The 26,728-nt window shown below is 50.2% G+C and overlaps 1 protein-coding gene across 1 annotated transcript in view; it reads right to left on the bottom strand.

Moving 5' to 3' along the window:
• ATM (ATM serine/threonine kinase) overlaps nucleotides 1–26,728 on the bottom strand; it is a 586,955-nt gene that overhangs the window by 555,637 nt on the left and 4,590 nt on the right. Inside the window, exons 2-4 of the mRNA XM_029602465.1 lie at nucleotides 23,116–23,219; nucleotides 22,917–23,026; nucleotides 9,078–9,223 (exon numbers count right to left, since the gene is read on the bottom strand). Coding sequence (XP_029458325.1) covers nucleotides 9,078–9,223; nucleotides 22,917–23,026; nucleotides 23,116–23,187 — 328 coding nt within the window. The 5' untranslated portion in view covers nucleotides 23,188–23,219. The remainder of the gene's footprint in view (nucleotides 1–9,077; nucleotides 9,224–22,916; nucleotides 23,027–23,115; nucleotides 23,220–26,728) is intronic.

The raw sequence follows: 26,728 nt of genomic DNA, 5'->3' as shown, positions 1-26,728 counted from the left end.
CAAATCGCTTCTCCGGCATACGTTCAGGAATTATCTGCCTCTCTCGAGAGAAGCAAGCAGGAGCGTGCCACCAGCGCGCAACAGGAAGGGATCTACAGTGTCATTGCTGTTGTGTCGAAGGCTTGCTTAAGAATAGATTCTAATCGTCTATCTTGAGTATCCTTCAATGCTGCCCCTCCCTCAACGGGAATGGTTGTTCACTTCGGAGACGGCACAGGCCATGGCGCCCACTTTTGGGAAATGCAGGTGTTCCTTGCTTGCTGGTTCCAAAGGGTACAAGGCTTCCAAGGCCCGATCTCCTTTAAAGTTTGCCTCTGGGGAATCCCACACCATCATTGGGAAATAGCATGAGGTCTTACGAAGGGACACCAAGATAAGGTTCTTCTTCGGTTCTGCCATAGGGTCCGTGCCTGGAATCCAGAGTCTACAGAGTCTGGGAGACAAGGGCTGGTAATTCATCCCTGTAGAAGAAGCAAAGCATGGTTCTCATTGGTTCCTGGCCTGGAGGGATTTCCCCTTCCTCCAGTGAGCCACTATCATCATCTGAGGTATCTGGGTCCCTGTCAGGGAAATTCTTGTGAGGAGACGCATGTCTCGAGGCACCTGAGGATGGGCGGGGGGGGGGGGGGGGGGGGGGTCAGGTGCTCCCGGCTGGGGTTCCACCCGGGTCGCCGCCGGGGCTGACTGCGCCTGAACGAAGGCTTGCAATCCCTGGAAATATTCCAACCAGGAGAAGGCCCCTGGGTCCATATTAGCCCCAGGAGGAGTTGGAATAGGGGGCCACTGAAAAGCTTTCTTGTGGAGAAGACACCATTTCGGAGTTGCATAGGTCCAGGGTGCTGTCGTATGGAGTAGTTCCCAACCCATTCTCCGACTTTGAAGGACCAGGCTTTGGTCCCCCTGGGCTTCTTTGCAATGACGACACAGACAGGACTCCAGTTCAGGCTGTGCAGCTCTAATGTGGCAGGCTGTGCAAAGGGAGTGCCTTCTGAGCTTCTTTGCCGCCAGTGCCATTGCTTCTGTGTATAGACACACAGGTAATGTGCCTCGATATGCTCGGTTATGCGCATGTAGGTTTGCGTGTAGTTATGTGCGCGGCTAGTTTAGCGACACGCAGGTTAGGTGCATTGACCGTCTGGCCTGCCCCGCGCGTACTGACGGCAGAGGAGGGAAGATGGCGCCGAAGCCTCCCGCACATAAGATGGTGCCGCCGAGGGTCTCCACATATCTGGACCCCTGCACCGGACAGGGGCCTAGCCCAACCAAGGCTGCTCAACACGATCGATGCTCCCCTTTACCTCGCTAGATGGAAAACTGAGTCGGAAAGGCACTCCAAGCCTGGAGACCTTAAGTTAAAGTTTCTTGCTTACCTAGTCTCTGCGCTTACCAGCCACGTACAGGGACGGTCTCCAGCTGCGGGGGGAGAGGGCTTAACCTTCACCGCTGCGCTCGGTTATGCACCCGCTGCCTCTCAGCCGCTCTAGTGGCTAAGTCCATGCCAGGAGCTGGTTACTGGACCAAGGAACACCCCTGAGGGATATCGAAAATCACCTCAGGAATTCTCAACTGGGGGAGAGACCCTTAGGTATCACCGCAGGAGAGTGGGGCTCGATCCTCTTTAAAGTGAAGGTAAGAATTTCTTCTCTATGCTGCAATTTCTCTAACACTGTGCTAGTGTTGGGATAGCGTCCGCATCTGCTAGGAGATGGAGAGAGATATTGAGGAGCTGATGTCACTACAGGGGTATATCTAGGGTGACATCAGCTTTGAAATTTGACTCAGTCTCCCATCTGCTGGCAGAAGAGCACATAACCCACTGGTCCTAAATCCATCTGGCTACATGCTAGGAAAGCTCTGTGAGATCGAGAGACAGGAAGAACTCCCCTTTCCCGACCATTGCGATAACCGACCAGAGTCTCCATCTAAAAACAGGGCACCTGAAGAAATTCATTCACCTTCTTGAGGTCCAAGATAGGATGATAGGTGTCCTCTTTTTTTGGGACTATGAAGTAGATGGAATATCTGCTCTGCCTCCATTCTTCTCGGGGAACATGAACTACGGCCTCCAGCTTCCGGAGATGCGCCAACATAGTTTGGACTAGAGCCATCTTGCCACTGGATACGCAAGGCCTCACGAACTGTGCGTGCAAATTCTAAGATATAACTATCTTTTATGACCAAGAGGAACCATTGGTCTGTTAACTTGGTCAACTCCTTTTAGAAGACAGTCAATCGCCCTCCAATACCCTCACAATCAAAGCATGGACAAAGTATGTATCATGGTGATCCCTTAGTAGCTCAGAAGTCACATCCAGAGTTTTCACTAACAAACTTACGGGTTGCCCAAAAAGATTGCAGTCTAGTAGATCTTTGTTGCTGTAAAAAGAATCCTTTACCTGGCTGATGGCATCTGGCCTCCTGGTACTTTTGCTTATTTGGAAAATGTTTCCCCTTTCCCCTGGGCTTGTCTTCTACCAACTTATGTTCACTGGATTCCCCCGGGTGCTTCACCAGCCCCACAGAAAAACATACAACACAAAATTTTATGAAGACAGATTTACCTTCTACATAATGGAAAAAGCACTAATTTCACCTAAGTGAACCTTAAATGCATCAGATATCAAACTGACTCAGAAACATGTAGAAAGGGTTCAAGCAGCTTCCGTGTAAGATCGGAAAAAAGGACAAAAGCCTGTGTAGTAGTCCCTGATCCTATTAATCAGTGACTGGGATCTCCCAACCTGATAGGATCCCAATGCATCTTTCCGAAGGAGTGGGAATCAAAACAGTCTCTGCCCATTGGGAACTATGAAGATTATGATTCCCCCGCTTTTTCTGAGTTTCCATAAACCTTGCAACAAAAAGAACTGGAAGATGAGTACATGAAAGCCTTAACTCCATTTTAGACCAAAGGTATCTGAGACTAGTCGCCATGCTCCCCTTTGCTCTAACAGAAGTTCAGAGATTTCCCTGTTAGAGGAAATGGAACTAAAACTATCATGAATGTGCACGCCTGTACAATATCTAGGCTACAGCTCTCCTGTCCAAGGACCATTTCAGGGGTTCCAGGACTTGACAGACTGTCCACAAGGACAGTCTCCATGTCAACCAGATACAATTCCTTTTCTCCCTGTTCACTGACATAGAAGATAGGAAAGCAGAGTTGCTTACCTGTAACAGGTGTCCTCACAGGACAGCAGGATGTTAGTCCTCACATATGGGTGACATCATCAGGATGGAGCCCAATCATGGAACACTTTTGTCATAGTTTCTAGAACTTTGACTGGCACCTACTGGGCATGTCCAGCAATGCACTGACCCTGCATCTAGCAGAGATCCCCCTTTAGTCTCGTCTTATAGTAAAAGGTACGTGCAAAAAATAAAATAAGAAAACGTAAACAAAACCAACTCCGCGGTGTGGCAGGTGGGTTTCGTGAGAACACCTGTTAAAGGTAAGCAACTCTGCTTTCTCACAGAACAAGAAGGATGGTAGTCCTCACATATGGGTGAGTACCGAGCTGAGGATGCCCGAGCAAAGCACCAAATGCACCCAAAGACGTGCAACAGGCACAACAACAGGGGTGAAAATTTGGTTAGGAGGGCATCCTGAACGGGTCTGTGGAAGGATGTTGGGAAGTTAAACTGAAAACAAGTTGCGTAGAATGGACTGGCCAAAGATAGAATCCTGTGTGCCAGCCTTATCTAAGCAATAATGGGCTGCGAAAGTATGGAGAGAACTCCAGATAGCAGCCTTACAAATATCAGCAAGTGGTACCAAATGGAGGTGCGCTACTGATGTCGCCATGGCCCTGACAGAGTGTGCTACACGGTCTTGTAGCGGAATGCCTGCTTGCTGGTAGCAAAAAGAAATGCATTCCACCAACCAGGAGGAGAGGGTCTGCTTTCCCACAGGATTTCCCAATTTGATGGTATCAAAAGAAACAAGCAATTGAGTGGATTTCCTGTGGGCAGACGTGTGGTCCAAATAGAAAGCTAGAGCACGTTTGCAGTCCAAAGAATGCAGAGTCTGTTCTCCTAGGTTCGAACAGGGTCTGGGAAAAAAGGTAGGTAAGATAATAGATTGGTTAATATGAAATTCCGACACTACCTTCAGCAAAAATTTAGGGCGAGTGTGGAGCACTACCCTGTCATGCAGAATTTTAGTGTAAGGCGGGTAGGTAACTAATGCCTGTAATTCACTAACTCTGCGAGCGGACGGGATCGCAAGAAGAAAAACTACCTTCCAGGTGAGATAGTGGAGATCACAGGAGTGGAGGGGCTCAAACGGAGGTTTCATGAGCCGTCCCAAAACCACATTAAGGTCCCAAGCAGGGGCAGGAGGGCGCAGTGGAGGTTTTAAAATGGAGCAAACCTCTCATGAAACGTGATACTAAGGGTTGTGTTGAAATGGAGACATCTCCGATACCCTTATGGTATGCAGATACTGCACTAACATGCACTCTGATAGAGGAAGACATGTGCCAGAAATAGTCTAGGAATCTCGCAATGGAACAAGTGAAGGGGTCTATGGACATGTAAGTACAACAGACCGTAAACCTCTTCCATTTAGAGCAATAAGACCTTCTCGTTGAAGGCTTTCGTGAAGCCACCAGGACTCGGGATACAGACTCTGAAAGGTTAAGAGGTTGGAGTATTAACCTTTCAACATACAGGCTGTCAGAGATAGAGCCGAGAGGTTGGGGTGATGCAGGTACCCTTCGTTCTGAGTTATTAGAATAGGATCCTCCCCCAGAGGAATGTGCCAGCATACTGATAGGTCCTGGAGGACTGGAAACCACACCTGGCATGGCCAGTGGGGAACTATCAGGATCATTAATCCCTTGTCTTGCCAGAGCATCACGAGAGTCTTTGAATTGAGAGGAAGCGGAGGGTACGCATAAAGGAGACCGCTGGCCCAGGAGAGGGTGAAGGCATCTCTTGGTTGCGATGGTGACTGCGAATGAGAGAGCAGACGTTGTCTATTTTGTGTTGGGGACCGACGCAAGGAGGTCTATCCGAGGGTAACCCCAGCGTTGGAATATCGTGTCTGCTATCGTGGGGTTGAGAAACCACTCGTGCGGATGGAAAGTGCGACTCAGCCTGTCCGCCAAAAGATTGTCCACTCCCGGCAAATAGGTTGCTTTGAGGTACATCGACCGGGAAAGGCCCCATGCCCATATCTGTGCAGCTTCCTGACACAGGAGGTAGGAGTCCATTCCGATGTACCACATCGCAACCTGATTGCCCGTTTGAATCAGGATGGCTTTGTTTGATAGGCAATCCTGAAAAGCCTTGAGGGCATATCTGATCGCCCGTAGCTCCAGGAAATTTATTTGGTGTTTGGCTTCCTCTGGAGACCAGGTTCCCTGAATCTGCAGATCGCCTACATGTGCACCCCACCAGAGGTTGGATGCATGTTGTTAAGGTAATTTGAGGTTCTGGAGCCTGAAATGGAAGGCCTTGAATGAGATTGGAGTGGTGTATCCACCAGGCTAGTGACAGACGAAGCTGTTTGGTGACCTGGATAATGTTGGACATTGGCTGACAAACTTGAATCCACTGGTATTTTAAGGTCCACTGCATCACTCTCATGGCTAGGCGAGCCATCGGAGTGACATGCACAGAGGACGCCATGTGACCCAGCAATACGAGGAAGTGACGAGCAATTGAAGATACTCGAGTCTGTAGGTGATACGCCAGAGATGCTATGGTGAAAGCGCGATCCTGGGGGAGGGAGGCTTTTGCCTGTATAGTGCTTAGGTTGGCACCTATAAAGGATAGGGTTTGGGATGGAACTATCTTGGATTTGGGATAGTTGATTAGAAACCCTAAGGAGATCAGGGTGTGGATAGTGAGACGCAGGGAGGCTAGTGCGCCCTGCTGAGTCGCAGCCCTTATCAACCAATCGTCGAGAAAAGGGTAGACATGCACACCCTGATTCCTGAGGAAGGCTGTGACCACCACCAGGCACTTGGTGAATACTCGTGGAGCGGACGCTAGGCCGAATGGTAGTACAAGGTACTGGAAGTGACGAGGGCCGACCAGAAATTGCAGGTATGTGCGATGACAGAGTAATTGAGATGTGTGTAAGCGTCTTGGAGATCTAGAGAGCATAGCCAATGTCCTCTTTGTAGAAGAGGAAGTAGAGCCCAATGTTACCATTTTAAATTTTTCTCTCTGTAAAAATGTGTTTAGGGTGCGGAGGTCCAGTATCAGGCGTACGCCACCTGACTTTTTTGGTATTAGAAAATACTGGGAATAAAACCCTTGCCCCTGCTGGGTGAGGGGCACTGATTCTATTGCTCGGGATTTGAGGAGGGATGAGACCTCCTGTTTGAGCAAGGGAGAGTGGTCGGACGTCCCCGTCAGCTGAGGTGGAGAGTCCGCTGGAACAGTCAGGAAATGTAGGTGGTAACCCTGAGTGACTACTGCACGTACCCAATGGTCTGTGGTGACTGTATGCCAAACACTGTTGAAGTGGCAAAGCCAACCGCCGACCGGTATGGATGAAAGAGGAGGTTGGCTTACACTCTCTAGGAAGGAGCCAAACCCCTGACTATGGTCCAGGCTGAGAAGCTGGCTGAGACTTTTGAGGCAGAGTCTGCCTGGATTGACCTTTTTGATAAGGACTGGAAGGCACCGGACCCACCAGTGCTCTCGGTTCCATCGGTGCCAGTCAAAGTTCTAGAAACTTTGACAAAAGTATTCTGTGATTGGGCTCCATCCTGATGATGTCACCCATAAGTGAGGACCAACATCCTGCTTGTCCTGTGAGAACTTGAATGTCTAGTTGGACAAGGACCAATTCTTCAGCCAACTGAATCCTGAAGTTTTTAGAGTGAACCTTACTGCCCTTAACTCAAAGTTATTTTCATCAGAGACATTTCTCCTAAGTGGACCTGAGACCCTCTAGTCTATATGATGCTCTTCTATATCAGCTCCCAATCCAGAATGAGACATCCATAGACACAGCAACCTTTTACCAGAAACATCTGGAAGTAATCAGCCACCAGGACGGAGCACCTCTTGGCTATTGATACAGATGCTACACCGGAGACGCTGAGTGGCTGGAATCTATCAACATCTTATTGCCTATTATTTTCTATTGAATTTTTCAACTGAGAAGATGCGTTATAAGATAATGTAGTTGATTCCATAAGGACTACATGACATGTCTCTTGCCAACATCGGCTGATTTGTTCTTATCCTCTCTGCAGCGGATATCATTAAGTTAACACTTTATGCAGGAGAAGAGCTTTTGCCTGAACCTAAACTAGCAGAATGTTTTAGAAATCCTAATCAAGACAGCAGCCTCAGATTGGAATTTGGAAAATTATTAACTAACTTTGTCCACACAAATACCCAGAAGGATTTGCTCAATTCCAGGACATTTCCCTTAGCTGTGCCTTTCAGCAATCAATCGTTCAGGCGGGGCACACTTGCACCATCCAATTGCATAGTCATGCAGGTACCCATGCAGGGCATTTTGTAACATATGAGAGACTGATGAGAGGTGATATATGGCAGCTAACATAAGACTGGTTCAGGCCTTTGGCTCACTCAGCTTGTCCCAGAGTCCTTTGCTGTCTGCCTTAACTGAACCTGCTGGTATACAGTGAACCTTTCACTGACCTCAGACTCAAGAATTTGGAAGATATCTGGAAGACCTGTAGGCTCTGCAAAGCCTATAATTAAAGGTCAGGAGGTAATCGATGGCAGATGGCTGAAACTGCATTCTTTTGCTTATCTGGCTCCAAGAGACTCCAACTGAAATCAGAGTTTCTCCCTGCCCCTTGGAGATGAAATGATTGATCTATCGACAGAATAAAGAAGTTCAGAAGAAACAGAGCACATCAAAGCAATGCTAAACAAAGGGACCTTCAGGTGGAAGGAGATTTCTCAGGCTAGAGAAGGTCAGCTTATTACACTGTCATATTACGTAAGTGATCCTCGTCACAAGCATTTAGCAGTTTGAATCTATATAATATAGCTTTTTACAAGATACTGGGAGACACAGGCTGTAGAGCTTTCTCTGTATTGAAGGTCTGGCAGTCTGTATCTCCCAAGGACATGCAAATGTATATTTGCCTCAACTAAATTATTTGTAAATATTCTTGTGTCCAAATATCTGCAGAGAAGCGCCGCTGTACAAAGTTAGGGGTAGATTTTCAAATAGCGCGAATTGGCCTACTTTTGCTGGCGCATCAGGCGCAAGCAAAAGTAAGCTGGATTTTAGTAGATACGCGCGGAGCCGCGCGTATCTACTAAAATCCCTCCGAGGCCGCTCCGAAATCGGAGCGGCCTCGGAGGGAACTTCCTTTTGCCCTCCCCTCACCTTCCCCTCCCTTCCCCTACCTAACCCACCCACCCGGCCCTGTCTAAGCCCCCCCCTTACCTTTGTCGGGGGATTTACGCCTCCCTCTGGGAGGCGTAAATCCCCGCGCGCCAGCGGGCCTCTTGTGCGCCGGGACGCGACCTAGGGGCGGGTACGGAGGGTGCGGCCACGCCCCCGGACCGCCCCGGGCCGTAGCCACGCCCCCGTACCCACCCCCAAAACGCTGCCGACACGTCCCCTAAACGCCGCGATGACCGGGCCCGCCCCCCGACACGCCCCCCTCGGAGAACCCCGGGACTTACGCGAGTCCCGGGGCTCTGCGCGCGCCGGTAGGCCTATGTAAAATAGGCTCACCGGCGCGCAGGGCCCTGCTCGCCTAAATCCGCCCGGATTTGGGCGGATTTAGGCGAGCAGAGCTCTGAAAATCCACCCCTTAGGTAATATGTACAGAGGCTAAATAGCAAAATGCAATATTGGAAGTGGATTTACCCTACTACTAATCTGAGATTCTCTCCGAGAGCTGGAACTCTGTCTATAAAAAGATGCAGTCCCTTGGGTCTAGGGAGCACAGCCTGCCCCCTTCTCCCAGTCAGGAAATAAAATGTTAAGGGAAATCTTATCAAGTTTTCCTATTTGGCATTTATATAACGCTCGCATGATGTTACAAAATGAAATGTGCTTCTTGCATATGTCTCAATAATTCATCACACTTTCTGTATAAAAATATCCACATAGCACTAACTTTGATTGGCACATCTGATAAAATACTTGACCAAACTGCTGAGCTCTTGCATCTTTTTGTGTCTGGAAGCTTGTGTAGCACTGGATACATTGGCTTTTGCTAATTTAAGACTTTCTATTTCTTTCTGGATATATTTCTGAAGAAACCTGTGTTGACGTAAAACAAGAAATACATCAAAATTCAGAAACATATGAAAAAAACTAATTTAAAATCACAGAACAGGATCATTCAAGCACAACTTAATAGTCTGGTGCTACCCATCAGACCTGTATTCTAGTAACATGCCTAAGTCTCATGCCTCCACATCATAACATCCATATCAAGCACTATCCCAATATCTTACAATACATTCAAAGAAAGGTTAGTTCTGGGATATAATTAAGCATATGAAAAAAATAATTTAAATTTATTCCAACCAAATCCTTATAAATAATTTAAAGTTTACAACCAAAATACCCTTACAAAGGAAAATTAGTTTCTTACCTGATAATTTTCGTTCCTGTAGTACCAAGGATCAGTCCAGGACACCTGGGTTGTGACTCCGCACCAGTAGATGGAGACAGACTAAAACTTGTGGGCGGAGCCATATATGCCCCTGTGCCAGTCACAGCCCCTCAGTCATACGAATGTCAAAGTAGAAAAGCCATAATACAACATAGCTAACCATACAAACTCGTCAGGTAAACGAAAATAACTCCAACACCCCCACAGGAACCAGACTCTCCAAACCAAGAGAGCGAAGTACAAGGGGTCAGTGTACTGAAGACAACAATGAGCGGACTCTCCGTTATAACAGCGCAGCACTGCGGGCGGGATCCTGGACTGATCCTTGGTACTACAGGAACGAAAATTATCAGGTAAGAAACTAATTTTCCTTTCCCTGTACGTACCAGGATCAGTCCAGGACACCTGGGATGTACCAGAGCTAAATTACCGAGGGTGGGAAGCAGAGAGTCCCGCTCGGAGTACCCTCTCTCCAAAACCCCCGCAATCAGTAGCCCGAACATCCGATCGGCAATGTGTAATGAAGGTATGTAACGACTTCCAGGTAGCCGCCCTGCAAATCGCTTGAGGCGACACCTGTGAAAATTCCGCCCAAGACGCCACTTGAGACCGTGTCGAGTGAGCCCTGAGGCCCCCAGGAATAGGTTTTCCTCCCGCACAAGGTATGCCGAACCAATGGTTCCTTGTTTGCCAACAGACAATCGTCTTGCGGGATGCTGCGGCCCCTTTCTTTGGACCCGAAAAGGAAAACAAAAGATCTGCCATCGGTAGCGTGGAAGGGAACTCCGCACAACAAGTCCCTTGAAGTCCCTCGCTGGAGGATCAGAGGAGCTCCCGTCCGCAAAGCGGGCAGCCCCACTGACTGATGCCGATGAAAAGACGAAACGACCTGAAGGAGAAAGGTAGGGATCGGACACAAGAATACCCCCGAATCAGAAAGACACAAAACGGTACTCTACAGGAGAGAGCCTGCAACTCAGAAAAGCGCCGCGCCGAGGCAAGCGTCACCAAAATACCGTCGTCAAAGAGAGATCCGGAAGAGTTGTGCGCTTCAAGGGTGCAAACGGTGCCGAGCACCAGGTGGAAAGAACCGAATTGGAAAACGCAATGGCGGACGGAGAAGCTTGGCCCCCCAGAGAAAACGGGAAAACATCCGGACCCGCAAGCAACCAAGCGCGGACCCGCCGGGAACTGCATGCCAAGCCTTTGGCCAGACCAGCCTGGAGAAGCCAGAACATCAGATACCGAAGCGGCAGTGGAATCCACACCCCGCTACACGCACCTTACCGCAAAGACTACCCAGGCCCGGACGTACGCCAAGGATGGAGACTGCTGCCCGGAACCTCAGCAGCATAGCCACCAGCGCGGCAGAGTAACCTTCCCCGTTTAGCCGATTCCTCTCAAACGCCAGGCCGCGAGACAGAAGGGATTCTCATCCTCCCAACAGACGGGGCCCTGACGGAGGAGCCCCGCGAATCTCTGGAGACGGATGGGACGCATGGGAGCCGCCACCGACAAACTGAACAAGGTCCGCGGACCACGGACGGTGAGACCATGCCGGAGCCCCCATGATCACGTTGAACACGTTGAACGGGTGCAAATCTATGCGGCGCATAATCGTGCCGAACATCGGCCACAGAGGAAAGACGTACAGCCGGACATCCGTCGGTCAGGGAAGCACCAAGGCGTCGACTCCTTCTGCTGCTCTTCCTCGGCGCCGACTGAAGAATCGTGGAGCCTTCGCATTTCTAATATACACATTTCTATATATTTCTATATATACACATATACACATTTCTATATATACACATATACACATTTCTATATATACACATATACACATTTCTATATATACACATATACACATTTCTAATATAACAAGGGACTGCTTCTTTAAACTTCACATACTGAAGAAACTAAGACCCCTCCTTCACTTTAGTGACTTCCGAACAGTCCTCCAAGCCACCATATTCACAAAGTTAGATTATTGTAACGCCCTACTCTTGGGTCTACCTTCAACCACAATCAAACCGCTGCAGATGCTACAAAATGCAGCAGCTAGAATCCTCACAAACTCACGCAGATCGGACCACATAACTCCAATACTCAAAGAACTTCATTGGCTTCCAATCCCTGCCAGAATCCAACATAAATGCCTAACAATTATCCATAAAACTCTACACAATAAAGAGATGATTTGGCTAAATGATTCACTCCAATATCACTCCCCCAAGAGACCAACCAGATCCATTTATTTAGGAACTCTGTCAACCCCTTCCCACAAACTTTCACAGCTCGCCTCCACCCGAGAGAGAGCCTTTTCCATAGCAGGACCATCTCTATGGAACTCAATGCCCCCTGACTTACGTCTAGAGCAGAGCACAACAACCTTCAAAAAAAAGTTGAAGACCTGGTTGTTCAAACAGACATTCACCTAATCGTAGCATCCCTGGTCAACATAGCTCTGTATTAAAGTCTGTAATTTACAATGTAACATAATGTAATATACCTTCAGATAATGTTATATAATACTCTACTACTGTACCGTATTATAATGTGGCAGTAATGTAATATAGTTGCTTTCTTTCTTTCTCTCTTAACGTTAACTCTATCCCTCACTAAACTCTGCTTCTCTTTTTCGACATCCCGTTCCTTGGAATTTACCTTGTTAGATGTAACTATTATTTTCCTCCTACTGATGTTAATTGTTACCCCTGTTATAATGTAAACCGATGTGATATCCATTTGAACGTCGGTATATAAAAGTTTTAAATAAATAAATAAATAAATTATGGCCTGTGGCCAACCAGTCCACGTGGCCTGTGGCCCTCCAGTCCATGTGGGGAATACTCCACGTCTTGCAGATGAGGCGAAACTTCGACCGCCAGCTCCCATGCCCCGGGATCCAGATGATGACGGCAGAAAATCCGCCTGGACATTGTCGACCCCGATGATGTGAGAGGCTGCAATGTATGTGAAGCTGCAATGGACGTGAGATTTTGCTCCGACCAAGCCATCAAGAGCCGCGCCTCGTCTGCTACCTGTGGACTTCTCGTCCCTCCTTGGCGAGTGATGTAGGCCACTGCGGTTGCGTCGTCCGACAAAACACAGACTGCCCGTCCCCTCAGCAGAGGTAGGAACGATTGCAGTGCCAGACGGACCGCTCTGGTCTCCAGTCGGTTGGTAGCCCATCGGGCTTGAGACGCTGACCGTAGGCCTTGAACTGACGTCCCTAGGCAGACTGCTCCCCATCCGGAGAGACTGGCATCCGTGGGCACCACTGTCCGGTTGGGCAATAGGAGTGACCCTGGAGAGGTCAAAAGACTGGAATCGAGCCACCAGGACTGGCCGGATCTCGCCCGGCCTACGAGTGGAAATGGACGGTAGAATGCTTCCGAAACCGGCTGCCAGCGGGATGGTAAGGACGCCCGCAATGGCCGTAGATGAGCAAACGGCCAGTGGACCAACACGAGAGTGGAGGCCATAGTACCCAGGACCATGAAGTAATCGCCGACCCGCGGTAGCCGGAGCGACAGCAAGCGCCTCACTTGAGCCTGTAGTTTGCACTTTCCTTCCTGTGATAGGAACGCCCTGCCCCGTTTCATCGAATACGGCTCCAAGGCATTGCAGGGTCTGCGTGGATACCGGCGTGGGTACCAATGGACTTCTTGTTGAACTCGACTAGCCAGCCTAGAGACTGCAGGAGTTGTAGGCCCCTGGCCACTGACAGTCGACACTGATCCTCGGACTTCGCCCGAATCAACCAATCGTCCAGGTAAGGATGAACCAGAAATCCTCCCGGCGAAGTTGCGCCACCACCACGACCATCACCTTCGTGAAAGTACGAGGCGCCGTTGCGAGCCCCAAACGGGAGAGCCGTGAATTGATCCTTAGGCATCGCTGAAGAGAAGGTGGAATGCCTACGTGAAGGTACGCCTCCGTGGAACCTAGTGAGGCTAGGAACCCTCCTGGACGCACCGAGGCGATCACCGACCGAATAGTCTCCATTTGGAAGTGAGGCACCCGCAGGCATCTATTCACCCCTGTTAGATCCAGGATTGGTCCTGAAGTGCCGTCGTTCTTTGGAACAATGAAGCAAATAGAGTGACGTCCTTCGCCGTGCGGACTGATCGGAACGGAGGAAATGGCTCCCAAATGTTCCATGCCCCGGATGGTGATTAGCACTGCTGCCTTCGCTTCGGGAGCCTTGCACGGCGAGACCAGGAATTAGTGTGCTGGGGAACGAACAAAATCTAATGCGTAGCCGTGCTTCATCACGTTGCGGACCCCCTGGCCCGATGGTATCCAGGCCCCCTCGCTGACGGGGCTCCACCCTGTCTATCGGAGCGTGTACCCCGAAAAGACTGCTGCCATTGATGGTTACGGGAAGAAGCCGACCTATAAGAAGAACCGGTAGACCTGTGATGACGCGACTTCCTGGGCCCTCGGAACCGGGATCTGGGCGAGCAGACGGAGCGCGCCCTGAATCTGTCCTCGGGCAGCTGCTGTGAACGAACCATCTGCAGCCAGGTTGCGCAGCCACAGCAGCAACGCGCCGAAACAGCCGCCACCCCGGACCTAGCGGACGTACGCAGCAAATCGTGGAGAGTATCTGCCCCATACGCTATTGCTGCCTCCAACCTATCTGCCTGTGATGCCTCTTCCGCCGACAGACCTGCATTCGCCTGAAGAATATGGGCCCAGCGCAGACTCGCTCACATAGCGAAGTTGGTACAGAAAGCAGCCCGCACACCCAGGGCAGTCACCTCAAAATCTTCTTGAGTTACACGTCCAGCTTCCTATCCTGTATATCCCGGAGAGCCGTGGCTCCCGTAACCGGAATGGCCGACCTCTTCGTCACCGCAGAGACTGCGGAATCCACCTTGGGCCGGCGAAGGAGTGCCAGCACATCCTCCGGTAGCGGGTAAATCTTGTCTATGGCCGTACCGACCTTAAAGGCGTATCCCATTCATTGAACAGGAAAACTGTCGATGAAAATTGAAAAGGAAAATCCTACTGTCGGCCCCGAGAGACCTATGCTCCTCTTCCTTGGAGAGCATCGGATCCAGGATTGCCTCATGGCAGATCCATGTTTGTCTCTCGACGGGCCCCCCCCAGCTGAGCCTCCATTGCCAGTTCCTGAAGCATTGCTGGAGTTAGTAGGTACAGTTCCTCCCTGCGAAAATAGTCGTACCACCTGGGGGTCATCCCCTTCTATGGCGAGTGCTCCTTTGCCCGCTCTGGGCTGGGCAGGACCGTCCGCAGCCGAGGACCGTCCGCAGCCGCCTCCCCGGCCCCCATCAGGGACTCCTCTGGAGACTCTGAGTCAACTGCCGATGAAGAATCCGTCTCAGACTCCTGAGGTACGCCACGCGGCGGACGCTTCCCCCGCGAGGGCTCCCGAGAGCCCCACGCAACATCCATAGTGTTCTAGCCTTCGGAACAGACCTGCGGGTGGCCCCCCCCGCGCGACGCCCCTCCGGCAGCGCTAAATATGCTTATATTTTAAAAACCCTGCACAACAGAAGCGCAAAAAAAAAAAAAAAACCAGATAAAAATCTGAAGAACCATCCGCGGGAGCCAACGGGGAACGAGGCCCCTCCGTGGGGACCCCCCCCCCGCCGGATCCCGCTGCGGGGAAAGCGCGGGGGGGCAGGGCTGTATCCCCTGTTGTGAACCGAGCGATTTCGCGGCCGGAACTAAAATGGCCGCCGCGCGCGCACAGTGCAGGAGAAAAACAAACATCTTGGGGCCGAACAGTCGAGCCCCCCCGCGCAGCGGCGATTGCGCGGTTCTGGACTGGGCCCCCCGAGGCGCTCCGGACACTCCCTCTCTGCCCGTGCGACCGTAGCTGCAGAGGCCCTGCCACGAAAAGCGTGCGCGAGCCGAGCCGCAGGCCCGGCAGGCCGACCCTCGTGGCCTGCCGGCGAGCGCGACGAAAAAACGGGCGGGAAACGCGGCGAAATGTGAAGTAAAAGTAAGAATTCAAAATCGGCGACCTCCCTCCTGCTACCGGCGCCCCCCCCCTCAAAACGGAGCGAAGACGCGAGGGAACGGAGAGCCGCACAACGAAACAAAAACCCTTTTTTTTTTTTTTTTTTTTTTTTTTTAACAAAGCTTGCAGCTGTCCTTGGTTCTGGAGCCCTTTTCCTGCAGGGGTGAGTGAACCGGGCTCCCCGGTGTCACCCCTGACGCTGCCACTAGCTCAGCCGGGTCCTCAACCCTGGCAGCGGCCTCAACCGGGGGAGGGTAGTCCCCTCAGGACCTCTCAACCCCCCCGGGAGGCAGGGCACCCGGGACTAAAATTAAAAACAAAACCCAATTTGCCACGAATACCTCGCAAAAACAGTCAGGCCTAACAAAATTAGCCCCTAAAAACCAAAACTGACTAACCACCAAAATCAGGTCAGGCAGGGCTGTGACTGGACCTGCACCATCTACTGGAGACAGAGTAAGACTGAGGGGCTGTGACTGGCACAGGGGCATATATGGCTCCGCCCACAAGTTTTAGTCTGTCTCCATCTACTGGTGCGGAGTCACAACCCAGGTGTCCTGGACTGATCCTGGTACGTACAGGGAAATGATTTCAGTCCCAATGACGATTCTAACATAAAAGCTTAAACCGTTAGTATGCTATAAATTTGCAAACTGTATTTTGGTTATAAGGAGTATCCAACATATTTCTGTATCTATACCCACCAAGCATTTTGCAAAGGAACAAAGCTTAATAACAAGAGAATTATAATTTGAAGAACTCCGTTTTTTTTCTTCCCATGTTCTTTTGTCTCCTACCAGCTGCCAAGTGCAACTACAGGCTCTTGTGGCTCAGAGGGTAGGATATAATACTCTTAAGAGCTTAACTAGTGCTGTCTCTAGTCAGCCAGCATCTGTTATAACATAAGGCGTCCCTGAGGTGTGTTAGTATTGCTTCTGGAATATTAAGAATCCTGTCTGATAAGGGAATTCAGTTTTCCCTTAGTCAGGTCAGGAATCTCAAACTTGAAACATTAAAAATAAATAAATTGGGACACAAAGGAAAATTAGTTTCTTACCTGATAATTTTCGTTCCTGTAGTACCAAGGATCAGTCCAGGACACCTGGGTTGTGACCCCGCACCAGTAGATGGAGACAGATTAAAACTTGTGGGCGGAGCTACATATGCTCCTGTGCCAGTCACAGCCCCTCAGTCATACGTAATGTCAAAGTAGACAGAAAATAGAACAACCAAACTAAATAACTAACCTTAACAGGGAGCCATTCAAGGACCCCCAACCGGAACAGAACCCCAAAACGAGGGAACGAAGCAATAACCGGAATAGTTAACAAAGAAATGAGCGGACTCTCCGTTTCTTCAGAACAGTACGGGCGGGATCCTGGACTGATCCTTGGTACTACAGGAACGAAAATTATCAGGTAAGAAACTAATTTTCCTTTCCCTGTACGTACCAGGATCAGTCCAGGACACCTGGGATGTACCAGAGCTAAATTACCGAGGGTGGGAAGCAGAGAGTCCCGCTCGGAGTACCCTCTCTCCAAAACCCCCAGAATTCGCAGCCTGAACATCCAACCGATAGTGTCTAATGAAGGTATGTAAGGACTTCCAGGTAGCTGCTCTACAAATCTCTTGAGGCGAAACCTGAGAAGATTCCGCCCAAGACGCAGCATGAGCTCTTGTCAAATGAGCCCTGAGACCGTTCGGGATAGGCTTCCCTCGTAACACGTACGCTGAGCCGATGGCCTCTTTAAGCCACCGTGCGATTGTCGTCCTGGAAGCCGGGCCTCCTTTCTTTGGGCCCGAGAATAGAACAAAGAGATGATCCGACACCCGGAAAGGGTTAGTGACTTCTAGATAACGGAGGAGAACCCTCCGCATATCCAACTTCCGCAATTCTTTCCATTGCGGGTCGGAATATTCAGCACCTGCGAAAGCAGGAAGCTCAATAGACTGGTTCAAATGAAACGGTGACACCACTTTTGGCAAAAAAGACGGAACCGTCCGCAGGGAAACTCCCGTATCTGAAATCCGCAGGAATGGCTCCCGACAAGACAAAGCCTGTAATTCCGAGACTCTCCGAGCCGAGGTAATCGCAACCAGGAAAACGGTCTTTAAAGTAAGATCCTTAAGAGTAGACCGTTTTAAGGGTTCGAACGGAGCCGTAGACAAAGAAGAAAGGACCCAATTAAGATTCCAGGAGGAACATGGATGATGTAGTGGTGGACGAAGTTGTTTAGCCCCCCGAAGAAAACGAGAGACATCGGGATGCAGGGCCAGAGAGGAACCGCGAACCTTACCCCGCAAACAACCAATCGCCGCCACCTGTACACGAAGGGTACTACAAAAAAGCCCTTTGGCTAGACCGGCCTGAAGAAAAGCCAGAATATCAGAGACGGACGCGGAAATGGGATCTAGCCCTCGGTTGATACACCACTCCTCAAAAACTACCCAGACACGTACATAAGCCAAGGACGTAGACTGCTTTCTGGACCGCAGTAACGTGGCTACCACCGCATCTGAATAGCCTTTTTTCTTTAGACGTTGCCTCTCAAAAGCCATGCCGCGAGACAGAAGTGATCCGCATCCTCCAAACAAACGGGGCCCTGACGAAGGAGCCCCGGAAACCCCTGTAGCCGAAGGGGAGCATCCACCGACAGCTGAACGAGATCCGCAAACCAAGGGCGCCGTGGCCACTCCGGCGCTACCATGATCACGTTGGACGGGTGCAACTCTATGCGCCTTAAGATCTTGCCTATCATTGGCCACGGAGGGAATACGTACAACAACACGTTGGTTGGCCAAGGAAGAACCAGCGCATCGACGCCCTCGGCTCCTCGCTCCCGACGTCGACTGTAAAACCGAGGAGCCTTCGCGTTGTGCCACGTGGCCATCAGGTCCATGTGGGGCAGCCCCCACCGATCGCAAATGAGATGAAAGGCATCTTCCGTCAGCTCCCATTCTCCGGGGTCGAGGTGGTGTCGACTGAGAAAGTCCGCCTGAACATTGTCGACCCCGGCTATGTGAGACGCTGCTATGGAGTTGAGATGGCGCTCTGCCCAACTCATCAGGAGCTTTGCCTCTTCCGCCACAAGTGGACTTCTTGTCCCCCCTTGGCGATTGATGTATGATACTGTTGTTGCATTGTCTGACAACACACGGACCGCCTTCCCTTGGACCAACGGGAGGAAGGCTTGCAGAGCCAGGCGAACCGCTCTGGTTTCCAGACGGTTGATGGACCACTGCGACTGGACGGAGGACCATCGGCCCTGTACCGACTTGTCTAGACAGACCGCTCCCCAACCGGAGAGACTGGCATCCGTCGTCACCACTGTCCAGTCGGGGACCAACAGAGACACTCCGCAAGAGAGATGGCCCGGATCGAGCCACCAGTGAAGACTCTCCCGCGCCTGAGTCGTGAGTGGAAGTGGTAGGTGGAACTCTTCTGATACCGGCTTCCAACGGGAGAGCAACGCAAATTGTAATGGTCGCAGATGAGCAAAAGCCCAAGGAACCAACGCCAGTGTGGACGCCATAGATCCCAGAACCGTCAGATAATCGCGAACCAGCGGCAGCTGAAGACTTAATAATCGACGCACTTGACACTGAAGCTTGCGTGCACGATCCGTGGACAGAAAAACCTTGCCCTGCTTCGTGTCGAAAAGAGCTCCCAGGTATTCCAAGGACTGGGTAGGAACAAGCTGACTCTTGTTGAGATTGACAACCCAACCTAAGGTCTGCAACAACTGGAGGACTCTGGCTACCGCCTGACGGCAACAGGTTTCGGACTTGGCTCGAATCAGCCAATCGTCCAAGTAGGGGTGCACCAGGAAACCCTCTCGTCGAAGGTGAGCCGCCACCACTACCATCACTTTTGTAAATGTTCGCGGAGCCGTGGCGAGGCCGAAGGGAAGAGCCCGAAATTGGTAGTGTCTGCCCAAGATGCAAAATCTGAGAAATCTCTGGAAAGACGGATGAATTCCGACGTGGAGGTACGCCTCCGTGAGGTCTAAGGAGGCCATGAATTCGCCTGGACGAACTGAGGCAATCACTGACCGAATCGTTTCCATCTTGAAGTGTGGAATACGCAGACACTTGTTTACTCCTTTGAGGTCCAAAATCGGTCGGGCCGTGCCATCCTTCTTTGGCACGATGAAGTATATGGAATAACGACCCGTGCCTTGTTGATTGGGAGGAACGGGGACGATTGCTCCTAAATCTTCCAGGCGCCGGAGGGTGGTTAGCACTGCCGTCGTCTTTTTTGGGCACTTGCAGGGCGACATCAGGAACTTGTCTGCTGGAGTCCGTACAAAATCTAACACGTAACCGTGTCTTATGATGTTGAGAACCCACTGATCGGAAGTTATTTTGGCCCATTCCTCGAAAAACAAGGTCAGCCTCGCCCCTACGTTTGGAACGGAGGCCAGCGGCTGCCGTAAGGAATGGACCCGCTGTATCTCATTGAGAGGCTTTGGGACCCGTGCCGGACGGGGTGCCTCCTTGTCTGCCGTAACGTTTCCCACGAAAGGACTGTGGCCACGAAGAGGCCCGGGAAGAAGTTGAGCGATAAGAAGGAGCCGAGGACCTCTGTGGACGAGATCTCGTTACCTCGAAACCGGGACCTGGACGGATAGGAGGATCGGGCTCTGGACCTGTCTTCTGGGAGTTTAAAAGCTCTGTTCTCTCCAAGAGAAAGCATGAGATCATCCAACTCTTTGCCGAATAACAACTTCCCCTTGAAGGGCAGGGCTCCAAGGTGAGCCTTGGAGGATCCATCCGCCGACCAATTGCGAAGCCAAAGTAAACGACGCGCCGAGACTGCAGAGACCATGGATCTTGCTGAAGTACGTGGTAGGTCATAGAGAGCATCCGCACTATAAGCAATGGCAGCCTCTAGGCGATCCGCCTGCGTGGCCTCTTCAGGAGAAAGACCTGCATTCGCCTGTATAACTTGGGCCCAGCGCAAACTAGCCCGCATGGCATAGTTGCTACAAATGGCAGCCCGAACCCCCAACGCTGAGACCTCGAAGATCTTTTTGAGCTGCACCTCAAGCTTCCTGTCCTGTATGTCTCTAAGGGCTGTGGCCCCAGTGACCGGAATTGTGGAACGTTTAGTTACTGCCGACACCGCTGAATCCACCTTTGGAAGCCGAAGAAGTTCCAGTGCGTCTTCTGGCAAAGGGTAGAGCTTATCTATTGCCTTAGATACCTTCAGACCTAGTTCAGGAGTATCCCACTCCCGAAACAAAATGTCAGACGCCGAGAAATGGAATGGGAAGGCTACCGCTGGACCAGTGAGTCCTAGCAGGACTGGATCCATAGTTGCTCCGGGGCGCGAGACTGTCGGTGGGGCTTCAACCCCTAACTCGCTGAGGATTGCCGGTATAAGCGGGGACAGCTCGTCCCTTCGGAAAAGACGTACCACCTTCGGGTCGTCCCCATCACCGGCTTGCGAAGGTTTGCCCGGCCCCGACTGGGCAGAATTGTCCCCCGTCGCACCATCGACCCCCGTCAGGGGCTCATCAGGCGGAACCACCTCATCTTGTGAGGTGGAGTCGGTATCTGTATCCTGCGGGACACCTCTTGGTGTCCGTTTTCTTGTCGCAGGGTCATCCCGGGATTTTTTCTTCTTTGGAGTGTCCCCTTTGGAGTGGCTATGCAGCTCCTTGCGTCTGCGGCCCTTGTATTTTAAAACTTTGCGCAGCAGGAGGGCAAAATCCGCCGAAAACGAGGACTCCGAATCTGAGGTGACCGAATCATCACCATCCTCATCCGGGGACTTAGCCCCCCCGGTGGAAGCCCCCCCTGAAGACCTTTGTTGAGGCGACAACGCGGGAGGCACGGCAGAATCCCCTGCAGGTTCCTGCCTGACTTCATGAACAGAAGCCAAGATGGCCGCCGCTCCCGCACTGAGCGGGAAGGGGTCAGCTGGCGTGACAGGAACGGCGGTAGTGCGCGACGGCGACCGCACCGACCGGGAACGGACCCCCCTGCTCTTTGTAGAAGGTCCCTCCCCGCCCGGAATGCAGGCGGAACAAATCCCCTCACGGGAGAGCCGCGCGCGCGCCGAGCCGCAAGCGCGGCAAACTGTACCCCGAGGCATCCTCACAGTCGCGCGGGAACGCGAAGGAAAATTAAAAATAAAATTTAAAATTTAAAGCGCCGAAAAAAAACTCCCCTCCCCTCGCCGAACTGAGGACCTATTTCCCCCCCGGCGAAGAAGAAAACGGAGAGCAGACACAAACAAAGAAAAAAATAAAATACACTTTTTTTTTTTTTTTTTTTAAATCAAACCTGCCGCTGTCCAGGGTCCTGGGGCTCCTGCTCCTGTTGGGGGTGAGTGAACCGGGCTCCCCGGTGTCACCCCAACGCTGCTGCTTTGGCAGTTCGGGTCCTCGACCCTCAGCAGCGGCCTCAACCAGGGGGGGATGGTCCTCTCAGAACCTTCCCACCCCCCTGGGAGGCAGGACGGACAGCTTCTTTTAAACTAATTCTAACCAAAATTAGAATCAAGAAATTTACCTTAGAAACAAACTGAGCTTAAAATTACTAAAAGAACTAAAATAACCCTGACTAAACTAAATATCAGTCCTCAGGGCACCCAGAGGCTGTGACTACACCTGCACCACCTACTGGAGACAGAGTAAGACTGAGGGGCTGTGACTGGCACAGGAGCATATGTAGCTCCGCCCACAAGTTTTAATCTGTCTCCATCTACTGGTGCGGGGTCACAACCCAGGTGTCCTGGACTGATCCTGGTACGTACAGGGAATTTCTCTTTCACCGGAGCAGTTTTCCTTTATTTTCAACATCTTTCATCTTTAGCAGCCCTTCTATTATTGTGCATCTCTATTCAATCCTGGGATCCAGTGCAACCTTTATGCCCCATATTCTATAGGAATAATCATCGTGCCTTGCAATAACAGTTTCTGCTACGGGTGCATGAAGCAATATTCTTTGGCTGATTATAATGCAGCTTGTCAGATACAACATGGAATGACCTGCACTGTATCAGCAAGTCATCTCCTCCACCTAACAAAGTAGAGAATGCAGCGATAGCTTTCTATCTACACCTCACTGAGTCATCTACAGATGTCTCCACTTACCATAGCTATACTGAAACCTCAATCATCCACAGTGCATTTCACTACTAAATTTCTAAAAACCTTGAAAATCATTTATATTAAATGATGAATGCAGAAAACCTTTTACTTATAAAAATTTACAAAAAAATGTCTATGATTTGGAGATGATTGACAGATTTTGATAGACTCTGAAGACAGTATGTATGAGAATTCAAGTAGTGAAAGGAGAAAGAAGGGAAAAGCAAACCAGCGAAGCACCTGAAGACGATATCCCAGTTGAGTTTTCCATGTCTAGCATCAGAATTTCGATCCAAATGTTGAACAGTTTCAGAATCCCGCAGGAGACGCTTGAACTTCTCAATCTCCCTCTATAAAAGTATTTGGACAAGACACTGTTAACTTGCATCCACTATGCTCTTGATTCTCTGATAAGGAGGAAATGAAATTAGCTCAATACCTTTCTCTCTGTAGCTTTGTCATTCTCAAGATGACGACAGCAGAGTAGCAGTTCATGTAGAGCAAGGCTCATGTTCAACTCGGCAACCCTTGGACAACAATAACCTACAAAAACAGACATGGATCACAGTTTTGTAATAGCCAAGCAGATAGTCTAATTGGCTATTTAAAAAAGCTGTTCCTATCACTGGTTTGGTTCATTCAGTTCCGCAGGAATGGTGCAGGCCGAGCTCCACGAGACAGCAGCGGTTTACTCATCCCATGGGACCGTACTGAAGGCTTCCCCCTCCCACCGGCTGCTGCCGCCGGCCCCCGGGGATACAGCGGGAGCAGAGGTTTTCACGGGAGAGCCGAGTTGCTGGCTCAACGCAGGCACCACAGCACGAGGCGCGCAGCATCGCCGTGGTGCAGAGGACGGGAGCCAGAAAATAACCTCTGGAGCCTGGGAGACCAAATGAGCCGCTCTCTTTACTTTTTTTTTTTTTTTTTTAAACACAGCAAACAGCAAAACACTCAGGCCTCACCAGAGGCGGTGAGCATCTCTCCCTCAGAATTTTTAAAATATTATTTTGGGAGATCCGAGCCCGCAGTTGGCATGCTAACAAACGACCTGCCTTATTCCCACCTTTGTAATATTTCTGCTTTAGTGATTCCAAAGCATGGAGTATACGTTTATTATCAAGTTGCGCCTACTCATCTTTAAGGGCAAGTAACTTCTGATAGCATTGTTTAGAATGGGTTCTCATATGTACCTGCGATAACGCTGAGATTTTGCTCATCAAAGCACGTCGGGCCTCCTGTTCCTGGCGTTTGCACGCAGAGGCCCGAGAGATTAGAATCCCCCTGGCCACAGCCTTGGAACATTCCCAAAGTGTGCTAGGAGATACCTCCCCTCCAGAATTCAAATGGAAGTAATCCTGCATCTGGTCATTCAGAAACTGTACAAAATCCGAAACTTGTAATAAGGATTCATTCAACTTCCAAAATCGACTTCCCTCATCCTGATCATTTAGATCAATTTCAAGTAATATGGGGGCATGATCAGACCAGGTGATAACTTCTATATCCACCCCCTGTACCTGGTTTCCCAGTAATTTATCAACCAAAAAATAATCTACGCGTGAATAACTGTCGTGAGGTGCAGAGAAGAAAGTGTATGATCTAGATTGGGGACATCTGCTTCTCCATATATCAACCATATTCCAGTTGGACATAAGGTTCTGCACTGCCTTCCTGCTAAGCCCAGACAGCTGAGAGTGTGGTTTAGACATATTTAGGTCCGGTCGAAGCGCAACATTTAGGTCACCCCCTAATATAATTGGCCCTTCCGCACGTGAGGCCAGTACCCCATGTAATTCCTTCCAAAAGGGCCCTGTGTCTCTATTAGGGGCATAAACTGTCACTAATGTGAATTTCTTCGAGCCCATTTGGATATTTAAGATAAGGTACCTCCCATGCAGATCTGCAGCGTAGGAAAGAAACTCGAATACCAAGTGTTTTGATATCAAAATCCCTGTTCCTGAATACTTAGCCTCTAGCCCTTGGGCCGCCAGGAATACATGTGGAAATTCTTTAAACTGTAAAAGATGCTCGTGCTTACGCTTTAGGTGGGTTTCCTGGATGAATGCAATATCTGCCTTTTGATGTAGCAATTCTTTTCTGAGAAGGAAACGTTTTCTAGGAGTATTGAGACCCTTAACATTAAGTGATATTATCTTAACCATTATCGATTAGTAACGGAGTCATCGCTATAGCTGTATGGAGATTGTTCTGCGAAAATCCTCCTTTTAAAGGACCTTGGGTATGTGATAGACAGTGAAAATGTATTAACGCCCCCATGTGATGAGAAAAGAATGTTCTGGATCTGCCTAGATTGAAAAAATTAATCAGGTATTCTGACTCCACTATCTCCTTCACTTGAACCACTAAAGATTCGCTCACCTTCATCTGCAAATCTACCCCCTGGGAGAGCGCTAGTTAGACACCGCTACTTTTCTTGCCTCCGTCCCCCACCCGCCCACCAGAACCATGTGCTTCAAGAGTTAGCATAACATTTGCCTTGAACTTAACACAGCTTCCAATAATAGTTGCAAACATGAAAGAATCATCAACACTGAAACAGCCACATGTAACCCCGAGAACTGCTGACTCTAAACATATCACGAACTACTTTTTGTTAAACACTGCCCCCCCCCCCCCCCCCAGGCTTTTGAAAACGTTCCGGAGAACTATCTGTCACCATCAGCCTTTATCGGTAACTGAGTTCCCGGTGTCCGCTGGTCGTCTGCAGAGCCTGCCACGGCCCGGCCCCTGTCTCCTCCATCGCAGACCCACACCCGGTGGTGCTTGTAACGCGGGCCTTGGGGCTGGTGTGAAAGCAAAGCTGATACCGGCCTGAGTGAAGCATTCGGCAGCCTCCTCTAGCGTTTTAAGCCTGTATGAGGTGCCTTGATGCTGAAAAATCAGAGCAAATGGGAAGGCCCAGCAATAGCGAATTTCGGCACGGCGCAAGACAGTTGTTACCTCACGCAGTAAGAACCTCTTTTGCAGCGTTGAGGGCACCAAATCGTTGTAGATGAAAGTATCAAGGTTGCGCCATTTCCATTGGGGATGGGCCCATGCCAGCTTAACAATCTCTTCTTTTTGTTTGTAGTGAAGAAATTTAATTATGATGTCCCTGGGTTGGTTGTTTCGTTTGGGCCCCAGTGCTCGATGTGCTCTTTCCAAGTCCACCTGAAAGATGCGATCATGCACCTCCGACGGGATCCCGAAACAGGTCCAAAGATCTTGACAAATGGTCATCGTCATCTGCATGCTATCCACGTATTGCTCCTCCTCAGGAACACCTCTAATACGTATGTTAGACCTGCGAGATCGATTCTCAAGATCTTCTACCTTATCCCCCAAAGCTTCCAATTACGTCGTGAACTGCTTCGTTTGGGCTGTCAAAGCCTCCATCTGGACACTTTATCCATCCGCTCTCCCGTCTAATTCATCCACACGGTAGCCCAGGGATGCAATATCTTCTTTCATATTCTCTATGCATGCAAGTATGTCTGCTTTATGATTCCGCATTTCCGACCGAAGTTCAATAAACCATCCACGCATTTCTTCCCGCGTGGGGAAATCGGACACTGGGTCCCCCGGGGCAATCTCCGAGCCTCCTATTCCCGCGTCAGCTGTTTCTTCTCCTATATTCCGTAGACCTCGAGAAGTAGATGGAGTTATTGTAGTCTCATGCACAGTTTCTTCCGCTAATTTGCTGAAAGCAAACTGCTTTAAGTCTGCGTGTAGCCATCCTGACCTCAGGATGCTTGAGGCTGCCTCGAATATGAATTGGTAGATCTGGAATGTATCTTGATAAAGATTTATCTGTATAGAAGCTGAATGAAAAGGTTCAGTAAAGAAATTTCATGGAGTCCAACGAAGACAAAAGGGGGCCCAGAAGGGGGAGGAGATATTATCCGGCATTCAGGTGATCACTTCATAGTGGCGTTCACCAGCGCCCCCCTCCCAACTGCTGCTAATAGCTCATGGTAGCTCGAGGCCTGCTATACAGGCTTTCTGTCTGATCCACTCCGTCACACACTTCCACAGATTATTGTAGAAAAGTT

Source organism: Rhinatrema bivittatum, chromosome 5, assembly GCF_901001135.1.
Source record: "Rhinatrema bivittatum chromosome 5, aRhiBiv1.1, whole genome shotgun sequence".
NCBI classification, from domain to species: Eukaryota; Metazoa; Chordata; class Amphibia; order Gymnophiona; family Rhinatrematidae; genus Rhinatrema; species Rhinatrema bivittatum.
Note: the sequence above shows the minus strand (reverse complement) of the source record. Positions and strands in the feature narration are given on the sequence as shown.